General features: G+C 28.4%; 2 protein-coding genes across 2 annotated transcripts; one reads left to right on the plus strand and one right to left on the minus strand.

Annotated features, from left to right (window-relative positions):
• Nucleotides 1–1,510: 1,510 nt before the first annotated feature.
• On the minus strand, nt 1,511–6,028 carry LOC101499693 (probable 26S proteasome non-ATPase regulatory subunit 3). Its single transcript, XM_004500863.4, has 8 exons — nt 5,810–6,028; nt 5,525–5,715; nt 4,736–4,876; nt 4,511–4,647; nt 4,354–4,408; nt 4,167–4,277; nt 3,708–3,947; nt 1,511–2,207 (listed from the first exon to the last, which is right to left on the minus strand). Exons 1-8 carry the CDS (start codon nt 5,886–5,888, stop codon nt 1,695–1,697), a joined length of 1,467 nt encoding a protein of 488 aa, XP_004500920.1. The 5' UTR covers nt 5,889–6,028; the 3' UTR covers nt 1,511–1,694.
• Nucleotides 6,029–11,654: 5,626 nt separating this feature from the next.
• LOC101499386 (E3 ubiquitin-protein ligase ATL23) lies at nt 11,655–12,041 on the plus strand. Its single transcript, XM_004500862.4, has one exon. The coding sequence runs from the start codon at nt 11,655–11,657 to the stop codon at nt 12,039–12,041; it is 387 nt and encodes a 128-aa protein (XP_004500919.1).
• The last annotated feature ends 6,176 nt before the right edge of the window (nt 12,042–18,217 follow it).

An 18,217-nucleotide genomic window follows, 5' to 3' on the forward strand; every position in this document is an offset into this window, starting at 1 on the left:
TATTTGAAAAAATAATTTTAAAATTCTTTTGATGAAAAAATATTAATTTTGAATAAATGTAATAATTTTTTCAAAAAAATAATTTTGAAATTCTTTCGACTTTTTTCAATTTATTTTTTTTTATATTTCTATACCTTTTTTTGAGAAAAATAAATTTCAAAAGTTTTATAAAAAAAAAAAAATCTTAATCGAGGTTTAAAAAAATTTATAATTATTAAACTATTTTTTGAATTAAATTTGATTAACTGAATTATTTTAAATATGTGGTTCAATTTATAAATCATTTAAACGATTTGATTTTTTTTTAATGCAGGGTAATCTAATTTACCACTAGTCTAATTAACCATAATTTTACACTATATAGGCATAACCGCCATAAAAAGTATGTCATATTTAAAGGAATTTTGAGTTGCTAAAGGAGGTCCTAGTCACCTTGAACATGGAAAGAACTTGGCTCAATGAAATTGGTCATACAGTGCCTATAAGCGAACTTAACAAAAGTGCATCATTGTCTAGTGAAAGTACCATATTTGCTGGTCAATGCTGCAGCAACAAGTGCAGTTGAATTTCCATATTAACATCAATCAATATCGCACCGAGAGAACAACTCCTGTAAAGCCACCAAATTCCAAGCTTTCATGTTTGGCAGGATGAGATCTTCGATAATAAAGTAGGCAAACCTTTCAATGACGGGGTTTGGGGCTTGAGAACCAACGTTTGGCCAAATTTTTATTTTCCAACTGTATCCACTTTTTGAGTAAACCCTGTGAATACCAAATACTACGTCACCTAAAACATGGATTATGGTCCAAATTTTCATCAAGTATTATTGATCATAAAATTATAGCTATATATAATAGTAGTTAAGATTCGAATTTGTAATAACCACACGTGATTTTATAAATTAATATTTATTCATAGTAGTTATTGCTTTACCAGGTTTGAAAAAATATACATTTCGAACTCATCCCTTCTCATTCTCAACACATTTCAAAACCGCTTAAATCTCAATAAATCCACACGGTAATCAAACCGAATCAAGCTAAGGGACAATCATAAACCAAGTCTATGTTGCAAATGGATCGTCACAATAAAAATTATCACGTTTCAACAAGAGTTCACGTTTCAACAAGAGTTTACGTTTCAACAAGATTTTGGTATAAATGTTACACACCTCCCATGTTTCAATCCGAAGTCCAAACTCAATCACATGTATTCTGTCGAAGTATACAATTGGTACAAGGCTAGTAATTTTGTTCTAAAGTTTTTATTATTCAATACAATTGGCCATAACCATGTTGTAACTTTCCATATCCTAGTATCCTTCCTACAAACGAGCAATGCGGATTCAACAAGACATTCACAGTAAGACCTTTGAATAATAAGAACTTTGGAACAAAATTACTAGCATTGTCCCAAATAATTTACTTTTTCCCAATATCCTAAAACACAGTTTTCACAACAAAAACAAACATAGCAGTCATCATGAATATAGCAGTCATCGTGAATATGAAAACAAACTGCAGAGATTTCCATAAAGTAAATGACTGTTGGAGGTCTTCTATGTAGAAAATGAATATTTCATCTATTGAAAGAGAAATGCTAATGGAAGTTCTTCAAAATGGAAATATAAGCAAATGTTGGAAATTAACAGATCCTGAGTGCAACTATTAGGGTGAAAAACGACAATCTTATCAGAAATCATCATCATCCTCCTCTGCAATATGCTTGGCCAGTTCTTGCTCTTGCTGTTGTCTCTCTCTTCTCTTTTCAGCACTTTCTTTTTCTTTGTGCGTGTTTGGTGGAAAACGGAGTGCTCTAACAGCTTCATTGTGCATGTTAAGACAGAAGGCAATTCGAGAATTAAAAGCCAGCTGAGGCTCATTTGTGGAGTAAATATCTCCTGTTTCCTTGGACACCATCCACCCATTTGCATGATCCAATGTAGCATCAATTGCGCCATCACGAATAGCCTTTGATACAATGCTCTCAGCATCAGCAATAGGATTTGGTGAGTCCAACCTCAACTTTTTGGCAACATCAGCCAGTGAAATGCGAGAATAAGAGATGCTGATGTTGCGTAAACCAGTCCTAATGACATTATGCCTCAGTCGAACAATCAAATTATGAGTTCCATCTGCACTGAAGGTGGTTGCAAACTTATCTGCAATATTCCTAAACAGCTCCAAGTCTCCAATCCGGACAGCCTGAAATTCGCAACATAAGCTAAACTAACACAGTATTATAGCGAACAACACACTTATGCATATCAAAATTGAGTATTAACAAATAAATAAAATGACTGTGCTCATAGAAAGTAAATAGCTTTGTGAAAGCACCAAAGATTGAAAAAAGACCCAACAACTGCATAAAATAATCTTTTGACATAGATGATCATTAACTCAGTACCTAATAATAGAAACTGAACTAGATGAAGAGTTCATGTTGAAGATAACAGAAAATGAGATAATCTGAAAACTGTTCCTTATTGAATAATTGTGAAAATGAAAGTTAGTTACGAGAGCTTTCGGGAAGCTATTTAAACAGGGGATAACTGAAGCTAGTTCAGTAATATCTGTTGCTGACTCAGCAACAGTTTTAAGTCCTTGTTTGGCAACAGTACTAAACTACCCACTTTCTATTTTACTCTATGATTTCCCCTTCAAATCCAAGGGTGTTGTTATGATAGAGAGCACTTGTCTACGACTCTAAGCTTGACTCTTAAGGTGAGGAAGCGAAGAGGTGATAGAGGTTTTGTGAGATCCGCATACTGATTAGTGGCAGGAATGTGCTGCACTGCGAAAAAATTGTCGATTACTTGCTCCCACAGAAAGAAAATGTCCAACTCCGTGTGCTTTGTCTTGGCATGATGCACTGGGTTGTCTGAGAAAGCCACTGTGCTAAGGTTGACACTTGACACAGTAGGATAGGAGTACTGAAAGGGACTTTGTGTGCGGTGAGCCGTGATTGAAGACACGGGACTTCAACAGCTGTATTTGCTAGACTTCTATATTCAGCCTCAGTGCTAGACCTGGTCACCAAGGCCTGTTTCTTTGACCACCATGAAACCAGATTGGGACCAAGATAAATGCAGGAGTCAGAGATTGATTTTCCGTCATATGGGTTAGCTCCCCAGTCAGCATCAGAGAATGCTGTAAGTGACAGGGGTTTGGTCGATGAAGCAGGGCTAAGATGAAGTAGTAGGACAGGTAGATGTGGATAGTGGCTCAGTGAAAGAGCAGTTTGATAGTTGTGCGAGAGGTTGACCAATAGGCCATGGCATTGAGAAAACATTATAAAAAAAAGGATAATGATAGATTCAAGTTCAACTGGTACTAAATGAAGGAAAAGTAGACTATCCTTCTCAATTCCTTCTCACATAGACTATCCCTCTTAATGAGGGGCCTGCTATCAGAAAATTACAGAGTAATATTTAGAAAAATGATTTTTTTTAATAGCAGTGGCAATGACTAGTAAATATTGCGTAACAAGTCAAAAAAAAGCTAGTAAATATTGAGATATACAAAGAATTGAGTAAATTTACTGATGAAATCCCCAAAAAAGGAGGACATCGAACCAAAAAGATCAGAAGTTTACTTGTAGTGGTTAAGGGAGATAAAAAAGACAGAATCAATCATAATTATACTAGAACTAGTTCTGAAAGATATTATTGTGACAAATAAGTTTGGAACATAATGTGGACTTACATTTGTAAGCTCAAAGTAAGGCCTCAGCGCTTTCTCCATTCCTTTCTGCATAAAGACAGTTCGCTCAGGTATTTCTCCCAACAGCAATCGCACTATGATAGCCCACTTGTTACATTGAATTCGAAAACCCCGAGCTGCAACTGGAGCCTTACGAGCAGCCTGCAGTAGAGACTCTTTTGCATCTGTATACTCCAATTGGATTGTCCTGATTTTCCCGAGGTAGAAGAGATAACGACAGAACTGAAAGAAATATACAACAAAACAAATATGCACATATGAAGGAAATAAGAATTAACAAAAAGAATTCTAACAATAAATCAGAATAGATACAGAAAAAGTACAACAAAATATTTAAGCTTCATCACAAGAGCATTATCATCACAGATGTGAGCACTGGAATAAAATGTAGGGATTTTAACTGAATTTCTTGCGGTGCTTGGGATAATAGAACTAACATACCTGCTGGTTTGAATGTGCTTCAAATCGTGGAGCCTTTGACCTCAACTTCTCTGCCTGATCATATAGGTTGTAGTGAAGATAGTTTCGAAGTAACAAATTAAGAAGGGTTTCCTGCAAAGCATCCACAAGTAAGTACAAGAACATAAGCCATAATGTAAAAAATCTTCTACATAAGTATAAAACAAACCTGACCCAACTCATCATGGCGCAGTGTGGCAATCCGGTGCAATGCAAGGAGGTTGCTGATAAGAAAAATACCACACTACGATTAAAACAAGTTACATGGAAATAATTCAGTTTTACACCTCGTTGAGTTATTCATTATAGATAAGCACATAACTCACCCGCGAATTTCAGCTAGATCCCCGGTAAGTTCATGGCTATATGAATAGTAAAAAAACAGCCTAGATGCAATCACATCAACAGTTCTTCTGTTGATGTTCTTCAGCCAAGCAACACTAGCTGAGGAAACAGCTTTGGCCTAAAAGGAAAAACCAAATAACCATAAGCATTTGATTATTTGTCAGTTCGAATATTTGAAAAAATATAACCAACAGGGGAGAACTGACCTCATTGTATTTTTTCTGATCAATCAGAAAAAGTAGCACAAGCAGGTAAGAGTAGATTTCTAGCTCAGGCAACAAATGTTTAGCCACAGGGGTTTGAATGGCAGACGTTGCGGCATCTACCTCCATCTCATGATCCTCCTCCTATACAATCATAACAAAATTAACACTCAAAAAACCATTGCTATTTCTCGAGAAAAAAACATAGGAAGAGAACAGCCTAATATTTTCCAAGGAAGAAAGACAGAAAGAGAAATTAATCAGAATAAAAAACATCTATCTCATGAGGTAACTTCTAATAAATAAGTTCGTGAGATTGACATTCAATAAGGGAATTAAGCTACAATGTCACAAGTAGTCAACAGATACTTCTTTTAGAAGAATAATTCATCCACCTCATAATTTATATTAAGAATTAAGGGCCTATTTGAATTGGTTTATTTGAGTCAATCTACTAACATAAGCTCTTGAGATTGTTTGAGTTTATAGAAATAGCTGAGGATGAGGACACGTCTATAAGTTGTTTTCAGCTTATGAGCATAGCTAATAGCTTATATAAAATCAGTTTGACTTTATTTTCCCTTTTGTTATAGAAATAGCTTATATATAAACATTATATAATTAGAAAACTTAATTAAGTTGTTTATCTAAATATAGCCTAAATGGGCAAAAAAATAACTAACATCTTCATCCACTAGATGATTTAAAACAAGATAAGCATATGAAAAATATAAAACGTTTATAAATAGGAACATTCCCTAAATCTAACACAAAAGTTAGAATAAGTTTTACCTTGGGAAGATACGCAGACAATTTGGTATGGGGTTCAGAACCAGGAGTGAGAACATGATCGAGAAAAGATGAGATAACAGAAGCTGTCAATTTCTTTCTCAATGCAATTGTAAGACGAACAGCACGAGCAATTCTACGAACTTCCTTCGAGTACGAACCGGTCTCGATAAGAGATGCTATCTCCTTCAAATCTGTGAATCCGAATTCCAAATTAGAGAATTGTTGGAGTGATTTAACATAGATGTGGAATCGCTACAGTAGTAGCAGTTAGAGGGAGATTCTTACGCTGTAAAGTAGATGGAACAGGCGGAGAAACAGAGTTGGAAGGAGTTGAACGATCTTTCATTTCAAGATCTTGAGTCATCTTCAACAAAATCTAACCAAATTGAGCGAATTTATGGAGAATCTGATGCAAACCCTAACAACTGAAGAAGACCAAACAGGAAGCAACGTGGTCACAGACTCACACACCTCTCTCCGAACCTTAAACGCATCGTCACATGGTTTTTCTTTTTTCTTTCCTTTTAATTTTTGTTAGACTATTTTTACTTTTTTATTTTTGGGATGTAATTATGCACTCTTGTTTATCCTATTTTTCATTTCTTTTATAGTAACAAAAAATATATCCTATTTTTCATGAAAAAAGACTTAGACAGGAGAGAATGGTATTTTATTCAAAGATAAAAATGATTTTAAATTTCTTAAACACTTAAAAAAAATCTACATTTAGATTTTTGTAATAACACTGACGAAAAAAATATAGTGTATAATAGGTGTGTTCGTTTAAATTTAAATAAAAATGATTTTTGTTTTAAATAATTTATATATTATTTTTTAGATATTTAAAAAGAAATATATAACTGTTGGTTACTATTATAAAAATGATTTTTAATATGTTTGTACATAATTTTATAAAATTAATTTTTTTAAATTATAAAATTACCATAAAAGACATAAAAATTAATTTTTAAAAAGATATGTTTGTTTGAAAAAATATTTTTTTAAATACATGATTTATCTAAATAGACATATATCTATTGACTCTCTTATGCAACTCTATCTCTCTCACTCCTTTCAATCTCTATTTATTATCTCTCTCACTCTCTAGTATCTCGTGTCTCTCTACCTCTCATTTTCATCCAAAGCAAATCAATGAATTTAGTATTCTATTTCATAATTTTTGAATTCTCCTATTAGATGGAGCTATCTATATTATCCAAGTACACATAAAATAACATATTGAATAAGAAACGTTAAACAGGTATGAGTCGATTAATTGTTGATTTACTTCAAAAGAGAACCTTTGACGCAACATCTATAATTTATGGTAGCAAGTTAAGCTATCAAATATTCTAATAGTTCATATATATATATATATATATAAAATGTTTTAAGTAAGTTTATAGGTTAAGGTATTATGAATTCTTAAGATTGTAAGTTAGGTTTCTTGAATTTATGTTCATATTTGATCTATTTATTCTTTTCAGTTTTACTTTTTACTTTCAAGTTTGATTTGTTTATTTTTTTGTAGTTTTACATTCATGTTTGATTTGTTTATTCTTTTTAGTTTAACATTCATGTTTGACCAGTTTATTCTTTTTAGTTTTAGATTCATGTTTTATTTTTTATTCTTTTTAGTATTACATTCATATTTATATATATATATATATATATATATATATATATATATATATATATATATATATTTTCTGTAAGTCTGAATAATTACATATTATAAATTAAATTTATATTATCTTTATATATTTAAAGTTTGATTTAATTTGTTGCATGCAATTTATTAGTTATTGGAATTCTCTACTTTTGTTTCTAGTCGTATTTTTTAAAAAATTTGACTTTATAGGTGATGTGAGTTGAATCAGGTAATGTTATGATCTGAATGTGTATAAGTAGTACTCTACATGTTAGTAATTTAATAGAATTTTACAATTGCGAGATAAAATGAAAGAATCAAAGTCAAATGACCATCTATAAACTCCCCTCATTGTTTAGTCTATTAGTATATTGGTGTAAATTGTTGGAACATGGAACTCTCTCGCATTTTAAAAGCACAGACTACTAGACCATTATTGTAATAGGAATAGGTTGGGCTAACAAATACGAGTATATGGTTTATTTTAGTTGGATCACACTCTTTTTAAAATGGAAAATGCTAAGATGTTTTTTAAAGTTTATTTACTTAAAAAAAAGTTAAATTGGTAACAATAAATTTATTTATTAGTATTTATAAATTTATTAATATTTTTTATAGTTTAAATATATCGACGAATATTAATTTTTGATATATTTAAATGAATTATTATCTCATAATTGTAATTCAATTGGTAACAATAAAAATATTGATATATAGGAGTCTCACTACTAAATTGGTTAACTAAAAAAAATAAAGGTATTGGTATAAACAAAAATTAAATCAAATTTAATATAAAATTAAATTCTCTAAAAAGTATATTAGATATCAAAATAGAAACATATCAAAATATAACTTAATTAATCTCATTGATCAATTAACTTGTTATTTTATTTAAAAGTCTATATTGCTTCTTAAAAAATATTTCCTCTGTCCCTAATCATAAGTCCTTTGAGCATTTTATTTTTGTCACAAAATTTTAGTTCTTTTAGAAAATCATGATATAATTAATGATATTTTTCTTGTGTACCTTAAAAACTCAAAAATATGTATTAAATGAATTTTATTTTTACTTAATAAATGAATAGTAAAAAAATTATTATTATTTTTTAATTTGTGTGTTAAAAACTAAAGATCACGGAGAGAGAAAAAATAATAAAATAGATTTTTGAATAGACTCGTCAAATTTTAATAAAAGACAATTTAAACTTTAAAATGAGTCAATAATAAATAATAAGTATTAAGGTCTCTCATTCTAACCGTAATATCAATTCATATGCTTAGCATATTTTCACCTTAATTATTGAGTTGTCACACTCTCTTAATTAGGAATAACTAAGAAATTAAAAAAAAAAAAACTAAAAAATTGAATTGGGACTCTGTTTAAAAAAGAAAAATAGAGGTTACCCCAATTTGAATTTTATTGTTTCGAATTTTAGACTGTACTCGTGAAATTTTCAACAATAACCATTCGAGTATATAAAAATATAACAGAGCAGTTTGCAGTTTGGTGTAGTGAGTGTGCACCATTTAAATAAGGCATACATGGAGGTAGTTGTAAGTTGTAGCTAGTGTAGCAGTTGTTATTAGAGAAAAATTTAAGGAAGACACCATAGCAACCTCAATAATACTTTTAAATAAAATGTCAAAAAATATTTTTAAATATATAAGAAAACAAATTTTTAATCATATCATATGCAAATACTTCACTAGATTGTTGACAAAACTCAGACAAGGAAAACAGTGCTATTCATGAGTGGAACGACCGTCGAACAAAAAAGAAAGAAGTGGAAAGACCCAACCGATGTTGTTTATACACACAACTACAGTCATTCACTCGAGTATTTGACCAAACTTTTTGTAAAACTATACATAAAAAAAGAAATTGTCCATAAATAATTGGTACTTTAATTTTCAATGTATTTTTTATTACATTTTTAATTAATATTATTTTTAAAGTAATATTTTTTATATTATATACTTATGATATTGAAAATAAATTAATAGTTAATAAATTTAATTTGGTAAAAAATTATAGATATATTTTTATATGTTTTTTTTAATATGTATAGAAAGGTCAAATAACTCGATTATTTTAAAATGAACAAAATATTAAATATTTTCTAAAATCTCAAATAGAAAAATTAATTGAAAAGAAAAAAACTAAAAACACAAATACCACATCGTCCTTTTGACATTTTAAAAAATGGGTAGTAAAAAATTCAAACAAAATATGTAATTAGTGTGGGCAATAAAAAAATTACATTAGAAAAAGTGCTGAGTATTTCCATTTTGGTGGGTGCTTCTTTTTATGATATGAGACATTTCCAATAAAAGCAAAAACGCAAATAAAAGAATATATTAAAAAAAAAACTATGATTTGAACAGTGATACATCAACGTACAAAAATATAATCGAAAAAAATAAATAAAGTAATATCTTTTTACAATTTATGAACGTATAGTATAATATTATTGCATTGTTAAAATATTAATTAAAATAAATTAACTTGACACAAATGACATAAAAGATAAAACCCATGAAAATATAAGTTTTGAATAAAAAAAATAGATATATAACTTTCAATTCCATTTATAAGTTAAAGAGAAATATTAGGAAATATTCTTGAAATACTTGTTAAGAGTTTATATGTAGAAGAACACAAAAAATTGAAACTTGTATAATTCAAAACTTTAAAATTGTAAAAGTTGATTTTTTTTTTTTTTCAACGGGATCTATAATTTAATTATTAAATCAAATCATGCAACATATTTAACTTCCCGCGGGTGCGGACGCATACATACACCCAATTGTTCAATTAAATCTAATAGTTACATGGTAATAAATTACTTGTTATCAAGCAACCAAAATGTGAACATAAAACCAATACATAATTATATTATGCAATGATATTTAACACTTAATTAATTGACCATACATAATTCATTATATTCGTTAGAAAGGTGTTAGAAAATCATAGTGATAGAGATATTTTTTTTTATATTTAATAAAGTGTAATTGTATGTGATATATTTTGTATAGATTATTCTTTTTTTGTGTGAAACCTTATGTCATAAAGTTTTATCTTTTATTGTAATTTGAAATTATATCAAATCCTTCAAAATAAAAAATAAATCCTAAACATATTTTAAATAGAAATATAAATTAGAAATTTTAATAATAAATCTAAATCTTAAATATATGTAATTTAAATCTAAATCTAAATAGAATTTTTAAAAAATAGGTAAATATATTATTCTCTGTAAGAGATAATTAGCATAAAAAATAATAAATAAAAAGAGGAATAAAATGTAAAAGCTGAGCTTGGAGATCAAATTGGAATCTTTACTTTACACCAATTTTTACAACCCAAATCAATAAATTACAAGAAGACTTTCCTTTGGAGGAAATTTACGAGAAGACTTGTGAAAATATTAAAAATAACACTGTACAAGTCCTGCAGCTGATTTTTATCCCTACCGTTAAAAGCAAAATTATTTTCCACTACAATTACTTGTTACATCTAAAATATATCAACATAATATCATATTAGAATATTTTTATGTTGAAAATACCATGAGAAAATAACACAAGAGTATAGACCCTTGAAAATAATACAGGTTTGAAGATCAAGTGTATATAGAGACTAAAAAAATTATTCGCATATTGAATAACGAATAACTACGAACAATTTATTTTGATATAATTAATTCAAATATATTTTTATAGAGGTCGAATTATACAATAAATTTATCTTATTTAATTTAGTTCAATCACACAGAATAACAAATAATTTAATATATTCGTCTGGTTGATTTAAAATCCTACTCACAAACAATTCATACTAAGATGCACTAATTTGTCTAAGCCTCTTTTCTTATATGTTGACAGAGAAATTTAACCATAAGAAAGTATCACATTTAAATATTTAAAAAAATTAAATACACAACTCTCAAAATAAATTCTGTTTTTGTTTATTTAACAAGTGTTCTCTTTGACCATTTGAATTATACTATTAATAACTAAGGAAGATGAGTAAATTTAATTTAACAAAACAGTAGTATATAGTATAACGTAGCAGTATATAAATATCTAGAGGTTTCCATAATTTACTGAAATACAGCTGTGAATTGTTTCCTTTTAGTTGAAACACAGCTGTGAAATATTGTTGGTTTCAAATTTGTTGGGCAATAAATGAGTCCAACTCAAACTGATTATATCAAAATTTTGAAATTAAATTCCCAAGATATTTCCCATAAGCAAAAGAAAACAAATTAAAGAGTTACAATTCTCAAGTCACACAAGTCTCAACCCTTTATAAACCATACCTGTTACCCACTTCAACACACAAAAACTAACATTATGTTCCGTATCTACCTCCTTCTTCGCCACTCACCTCCTATGGCGCTCCTTCACCAACCATCACCACCACATTAAAGCAAATTCATCACTCTCACTAAATTCATCAACACTCTTCAAGCAATGATTGATTCCGTTCTTTTGGCGCTTTTTCTTCCTTGTATAGGCATGAGTGCTATCTTCGCTCTCTATATGTGCCTTCTCTGCTACGCCACTTCACATCACCGTTCTGATTTAAATCCACCGTTGAAACCGGTCACTGAAAAAGGTCTTTCTCCTTTGGAACTTGAACACCTTCCCAAAATTACCGGTAAAGAATTGGTTGCGTCCACCGAATGCGCCGTTTGCCTCGATGAAATCGTTAATGAACAACCGGCTCGTCTGGTTCCCGGTTGTAACCATGCCTTTCATCTTCAATGTGCTGACACGTGGCTTTCCAAACACCCGTTCTGTCCTCTTTGTAGAACCAAGCTCGACCATCAGATTCTCAACTCTGATAGTCCATGCTGAATCGAATCTCTTTAAATGTAACGGTGTACAGTCGAGTGCACTATAAAACTGGTTGTAGAGGATTCATTAAAATGAAATTGAAGCGGCGTGGGATGGAGGGAAATGGGTTATATACAAGTATTTTATAATTTGAGTTTGTTGTTATTGTTTCATTGTTAATTATTTTATTATTAATAAATGGTAGTTACTAATGTTTATATGTTTTGAACCTTTGAGGAATGGAAATTATTGTAATTTGTTTTGAACTGGAAATATGAAGTAAGTGTTTTTAGAATTGCACGCAACGTTAATGGAGCCGATTTACGCTAACGTGTAAATTGAAGACACGTATGTTAGGTTTGTTGAAGAAAGTGGGATGAATGTTTATGGGGTCATGAAACTGAACGGGTTATGTACTCTTTTTCCCAAAAGTCACAGACAAAAGGGGTACATAGTGTGATTTTTTTTCATTTCACCCTATCATCCAAAACGACAACGTCTACTATGCCAGCTCAGCTTGGGTGATTTCAATTTTAAAATATTTTTTTTTATATCAGATTTAGTCGATGTTAGACCATTTATAGGAATAATATAACATTTTTTAAATTTGAAGTTTCAAATTAACGCGTACTTATAATCTCAAATTTTAAAATAATAGTTTATTTAATTAATTATCAATCGTCATGGGTCTACAGAGGAGGAAAGAGCTTTGGAAAAAATTTAAAAAAGAAGTAAAAAATAATGAAAAATTTTGGAAAAAATTAAAAAAGAAGTAAAATATAATGGCAAATTTTGGAAAGTGAGAACTATAGAGTTTATTTTCTTCCCACAGGTTAGGAGAATTTTGATAAATTATTTAAATTTAATCTATTATTATAATAATCTATTTATTCGTATTATAAAAATTTCTCTATTTATTGGTATAATTCTTTTCCACCAAATCTCTCATTTCTCTTTTGATTCAAACTCTTGAATATAAACGTGTTAAGAATCAAGCTTGTATACATCATTTATTTAAAAAAATTTATTCATAATATTTAACAAGCATGCAATTTCTTTAATTAAGCACCTCTTAGAAAATTATCAAGTGAATCATTCTAATAACCCAATATCATATATCTATAACTTTATATCATTATATTTTAATATTAAAAAAATATTATTTAAGACTATTTACTTAATAGTAGGTATTTATTGTTATCAACCGACTAAATTTATATAAATTGAAAAATATTAGTTAGAAATTATGAGACAAAAGTGAACACATTGTTCATATGAGAAATATTAATTATAAATTGAAATATCATGAAACAAAGTAGTGAATATATTGCTAACCTGAATTATTAGAGTGGTAGTATACACACTATTTCTTCTTCAACTAACAGATGAAAGTTTTTACATGAGTTTTTGATGTTGCTACATAACAGTTAAAATGTCTTATTTTATTTTTTGAAAAATATAGAGAAAATAGATTGAAAATACTATTAATTCTACTAAAGAAATTTTCTATAGTTATTAAATAAAATATTAATAATTTTTTATTAATTTTTGAAAATGTCATGTCTAATAGTTTCGCTTTAGGCCTCTTGGACCGGCCCTCTTTACCTCCATCTCACATTCTACCCAAACTATTTGTTTTATTCTTTTTAAATAAATACAAAAATCATTTTTATTTTATTTATTTGTACCGATTACAATTATAGATTTTTATTATATATAAAGAATAAATTAACTATATGTTAATTTTATTTTATGTATTATTCATTTGAAAATTGTTTACAAAATTAGTTTTTCATGCTTGGTCCCTCTGAAATTAATTATATTTTTACGATTTATTGACTTGATAGGATATAAGTTTTTTTTTTTTTTTTAACAAAAGGATATAAGTTGAAAATGACACTTTTCAATCTGATTCTTTTTTATAGAAAGGTTAACCCATATTAATTATGTCCTAAACTAAAAATTAACCACTTAATTACACATCAATCTGAATTAGCTGTAAAAAGAGAGGAGTGTAGATAGGAAAGAAAAATTAGAGCATGCCAAATGATCATGCTCTGCTCTTATGTTCATGCATGGTGACCAAAAGGAAGAATGTAGTCACTATCTTCATCTTTCATTATTGTATTTCAAATAAAAGAAATGTAAATGGTTATAAGTTTGGTTAATTAATTAAATCATCGTATATAAAAAAAATTGTTTTACATTATTTTTTTGCTGAAGTGGTTCAATCAATATTTCAAAAGGGAAAGATAGTGAGAAGAAGAACAAAGTATCAAAAACTAAGAGCACTCCCCACAGTTATAAACCATTTTGAAGCAAAAGCATTACACAAAGAAACATAACAATATATATTGAGATTCTTATATATTAATAACTAAACAGCCATGGCAATCTGTACAATATTATTCACACAAATAAAAAGAAAAGACGGAATATGTAAACTTAATTATACTATTTTTGTTTGTTTGTTATAAAGTGTAATAAAAGTTAACTATATATATATATATATATCCAGCATCATCACCATGGCTGTCTTCCCATCATGATCGATGATGATCAGCCACGAAAGCGGTTTCGCTCCATGAGTTCTTGAAGCTCGTTCTGACGAATTTGTCTTTTCAACTTGAGTAGTTCAATCTTTGAATCAAGTTCATCTTTACTGTCTTGAGTAAACCACCACACCAATTTCTTCAACTTCAGGTATTGAATTTTCCGGTTAAACTTCTTAATAGCCTTCTTTGACCTTCTTATTGCATAATCATCATCAGTAGCCATTGCACTCTGCCTCTCTTTCTTCACTCACTCTTTTTACTCTTCACTTTCTTCGTTCTTTACCTTCAACTGTTCAGGTATATTTATAGTGTGTGTGTTATACTCATCATTTGCATGTCACCAACAATGTCACTCTCACTTTTTGATTTGACATGATTTCAACACACAGTCACCATCAATGTGATTCTGTTTGTTAGAAATTATCATCGCTCAAGTTTTTACTTTTTGTATCAGCCACATTTTTCTGCAATAGAGTGTTCACTCCAAAGTCCAAACAAACAAATGTAGGATTTGTGATTATAAGACTCATATACTTTGCTAATGTCTCAAACAAACAAAGTAGCATAAAAGTTGGAATCATAAACATGAAACGTATGTCACCTGTCACGTCTACTAATCATGAGGACGGTTTGTGTTGATAAGGATGTCATTGGCATATGTTTGACCAGCTGCCAGGACCACATCTCATTCAATCAAAGGTATCATCATTTTGGACTATTTCCCCAACTTTTTTAATTTGGCTATGTTAGTTAACTCGCTTTGTTGTCTTTAATTTAAGTGGTGGCCTCTGTTTTTTTAGTCTTCCATTTTTATTATCATGTGTGGTTAAGTATCTCTTACCAATAAAACTTTTATATGAACCCTCAATCACATATTATCTAAGAAACTTAATGAAGCTTGATTTTCATTTGTATGTATAATGTGAACCACCTTCTTACCTATGTTTTGATGATTAAGTATTAATATTTTTATTTTTCTATTTTCAGTTCATTTACTTTAATAATAAAAGTTAATATCACTTTTAGTACCTTCCTAATCCTGTAATCCATAAGATAACCATATAGTTACTTATTTATATCCTATAAGATAATAATAGGTCAAATGTTTCAAGATCGTATATAAAGTTGTATTTGGGTAGTGTTATTTCTATTGCTTGCCATTTTGTTATTTACCTTTACCTCATCTGTATATGATTACTAAAGTATTAGGTCCGTTTGTTTAATATTTAAAAGAAAATGATTTTTATAGTATTTTTTTATAACATTTAAAAATAAAATAAAAAAAGCTTTAAATGAAAAATTAGTTTGAATAATTTATCTTTAAATTTTTTGGAGAGATACATATTAAACAAACTCCCAAGAATCGATCATACCTTTAATTTCACCATTATGGGGTTGATATTATGATTGCATACTTAGTCTCTTTTTATAAATATTCTTTATCTGCATTCTCTATAACTTTTCTTTTATTTATGTATTTTGCGGTCTCTGTAAATTTGTTGATTTCAAAATGCACGAGAATTTGATCTAAAACAATGTACATGTTTAGTATATAACTAACTTGCAAAGACAGTAGTAAGCTATCTGATTGCAAAAAGAAAGATTTTTTGGGAACCATCAAGAGCCATTGTGACAATTAACTAAGATATTTTTTTTAAGTTGAAGTTCTTCTTGATCGGATTCAACTATGATCCACTTCGAATTATAAAGAAAAAAAAATCTCAGAATTGAAAATTTTATAAGATAAAAAATATATTAAAACCTAAAAAATAAAAGGACTTGCACAAATAAAAAAATATTATAAAGAGTAATTTTATTTCAACTAAATAAGATAAAAGACATACTTTTACTTTTTTGTAACCATTTGTACCAAAGAACCAAAATGAAAAATAAACTGAGTTCAGTCAATTGATAATAGTTTCACATAATTGTGGTTTGATCTGAAATACATCGAACCGCAGTTAGCTCAACTCTAACAAAAATATACTTGATACTCCACAATTATAATCATATCTCCACATTTTACTCAAACTATGTATTTATTCATTATCTTAAAAAAAAAATTGATAGACACCGGTAGATATGTATACACATTGAGTTGAGTTGGTTGATATGCACGTTGCACTTGCTCTTGGTAAAATTATTACTATTTAAAGTTTATATACATGTACATATTAAACCTATTTAGATTTAAATATGTATTTGGTTCCTGTAAATATATTATTTTTTTATTTTAGTCCCGTAAATTTTTTGTTGGTATTTAGTTCTTTTAAAATCAGAGACAATCGACTTAGATGCATAAAGTTAAATAACATTAAAAGAATTGAGAGTTTTTTGTCGAAAACTTATATTTAAATTTTTTATGAATTTTAAATTAAGTTTTTTGTTACTAATTTTTATTACAAAAGTATCATTTAATAACAATGTGCTTTAAGTTATTTGATTGTCCAAAAGTTTTTTTATTAAAAAAATGGAATAAAATGTTGTTTTAAATAACGGCTAGTGGTATACCAAATAAATTTTTTAACTAAGTAAATTATTTTTACTTTGAAAATAAATAAAAAATTAGCCCAGGCCAACGATAAAAATAACCGATAGCAGTTGTAATCATAACAAAATACAAATGCACAATCATTACTCTACGATTTTTTGTGTAAGCATCCATGTTTTCCTGATTTATAGTGTGCTAATAACACTATTAAAGAATTTGCTCTGCTTATGCAGCAACACTGGCCCAAGGGAAAGGCAGCCTTGTTTTAGGGCTAGCTAAAAAAATATTTTTTTTTACTTTACTTTTATAAGATATAAATGTCAAATAATATATTATAAAAACTCTTTTAATATATTAAGGCTACGAAAAAGTTTTAATTTTTAATTTTTAGTTATTTATTTGAATTGATATTTTTCAGTAATATAAAATATCACAGAAAATTTTCATCTTAACTTTTGCTGTCAACAGACAAAATTTATATAAATTGAAAAATATCAATTACAAATTATAAGACAAAAATGAGCTCATTGATCGTATGAGAAATATTAATTATAAATTAAAAAATCATGAGACAAAGTAGTGAACATATTGCTAACATGAGTTATTGGAGTGGTAGTATACACACTATTTTCTTCAACTAAAAGATAAAAAAATTTACGTGAGTTCTTGATGATGATATAGAACAGTTAAAATGTATTTTTTTTTAATATAGAGAAAATAGATTTGAAAATACTATTAATTCTACTAAAGAAATTTTCTATAGTTATTAAATAAAATATTAATAATTTATTTATTAATTTTTAAAAATGTCATGTCTAATAATTTCGCTTTATGCCTCAAAATATATTGGGCCGGCGGCCTAATGGAGGACAGAACAAACAAAAATTATATATAAGTAAAGTTTGGAATGTGTGAGTAATAATAAAAAGTTATAATTATAATACTCTTAAAAACTAATTATAAATATAAAAGATAAATTTGTCTTTATATTTATTAATTTATTTCTATTCAATTTTTTATTCATTTGAATAATATAAAGTTTTTACTCAAACTCTCTTTTATTTCTTCTCTCTCTTATTTTTCTAAATTACATGATCCATTTTCTTGTAAAAATAGGTATTGTATAATACGTATTATTAAAAAAAATTTGT

The sequence above is a fragment of the Cicer arietinum genome, chromosome 5, assembly GCF_000331145.2.
Source record: "Cicer arietinum cultivar CDC Frontier isolate Library 1 chromosome 5, Cicar.CDCFrontier_v2.0, whole genome shotgun sequence".
Classification (NCBI taxonomy): domain Eukaryota; kingdom Viridiplantae; phylum Streptophyta; class Magnoliopsida; order Fabales; family Fabaceae; genus Cicer; species Cicer arietinum.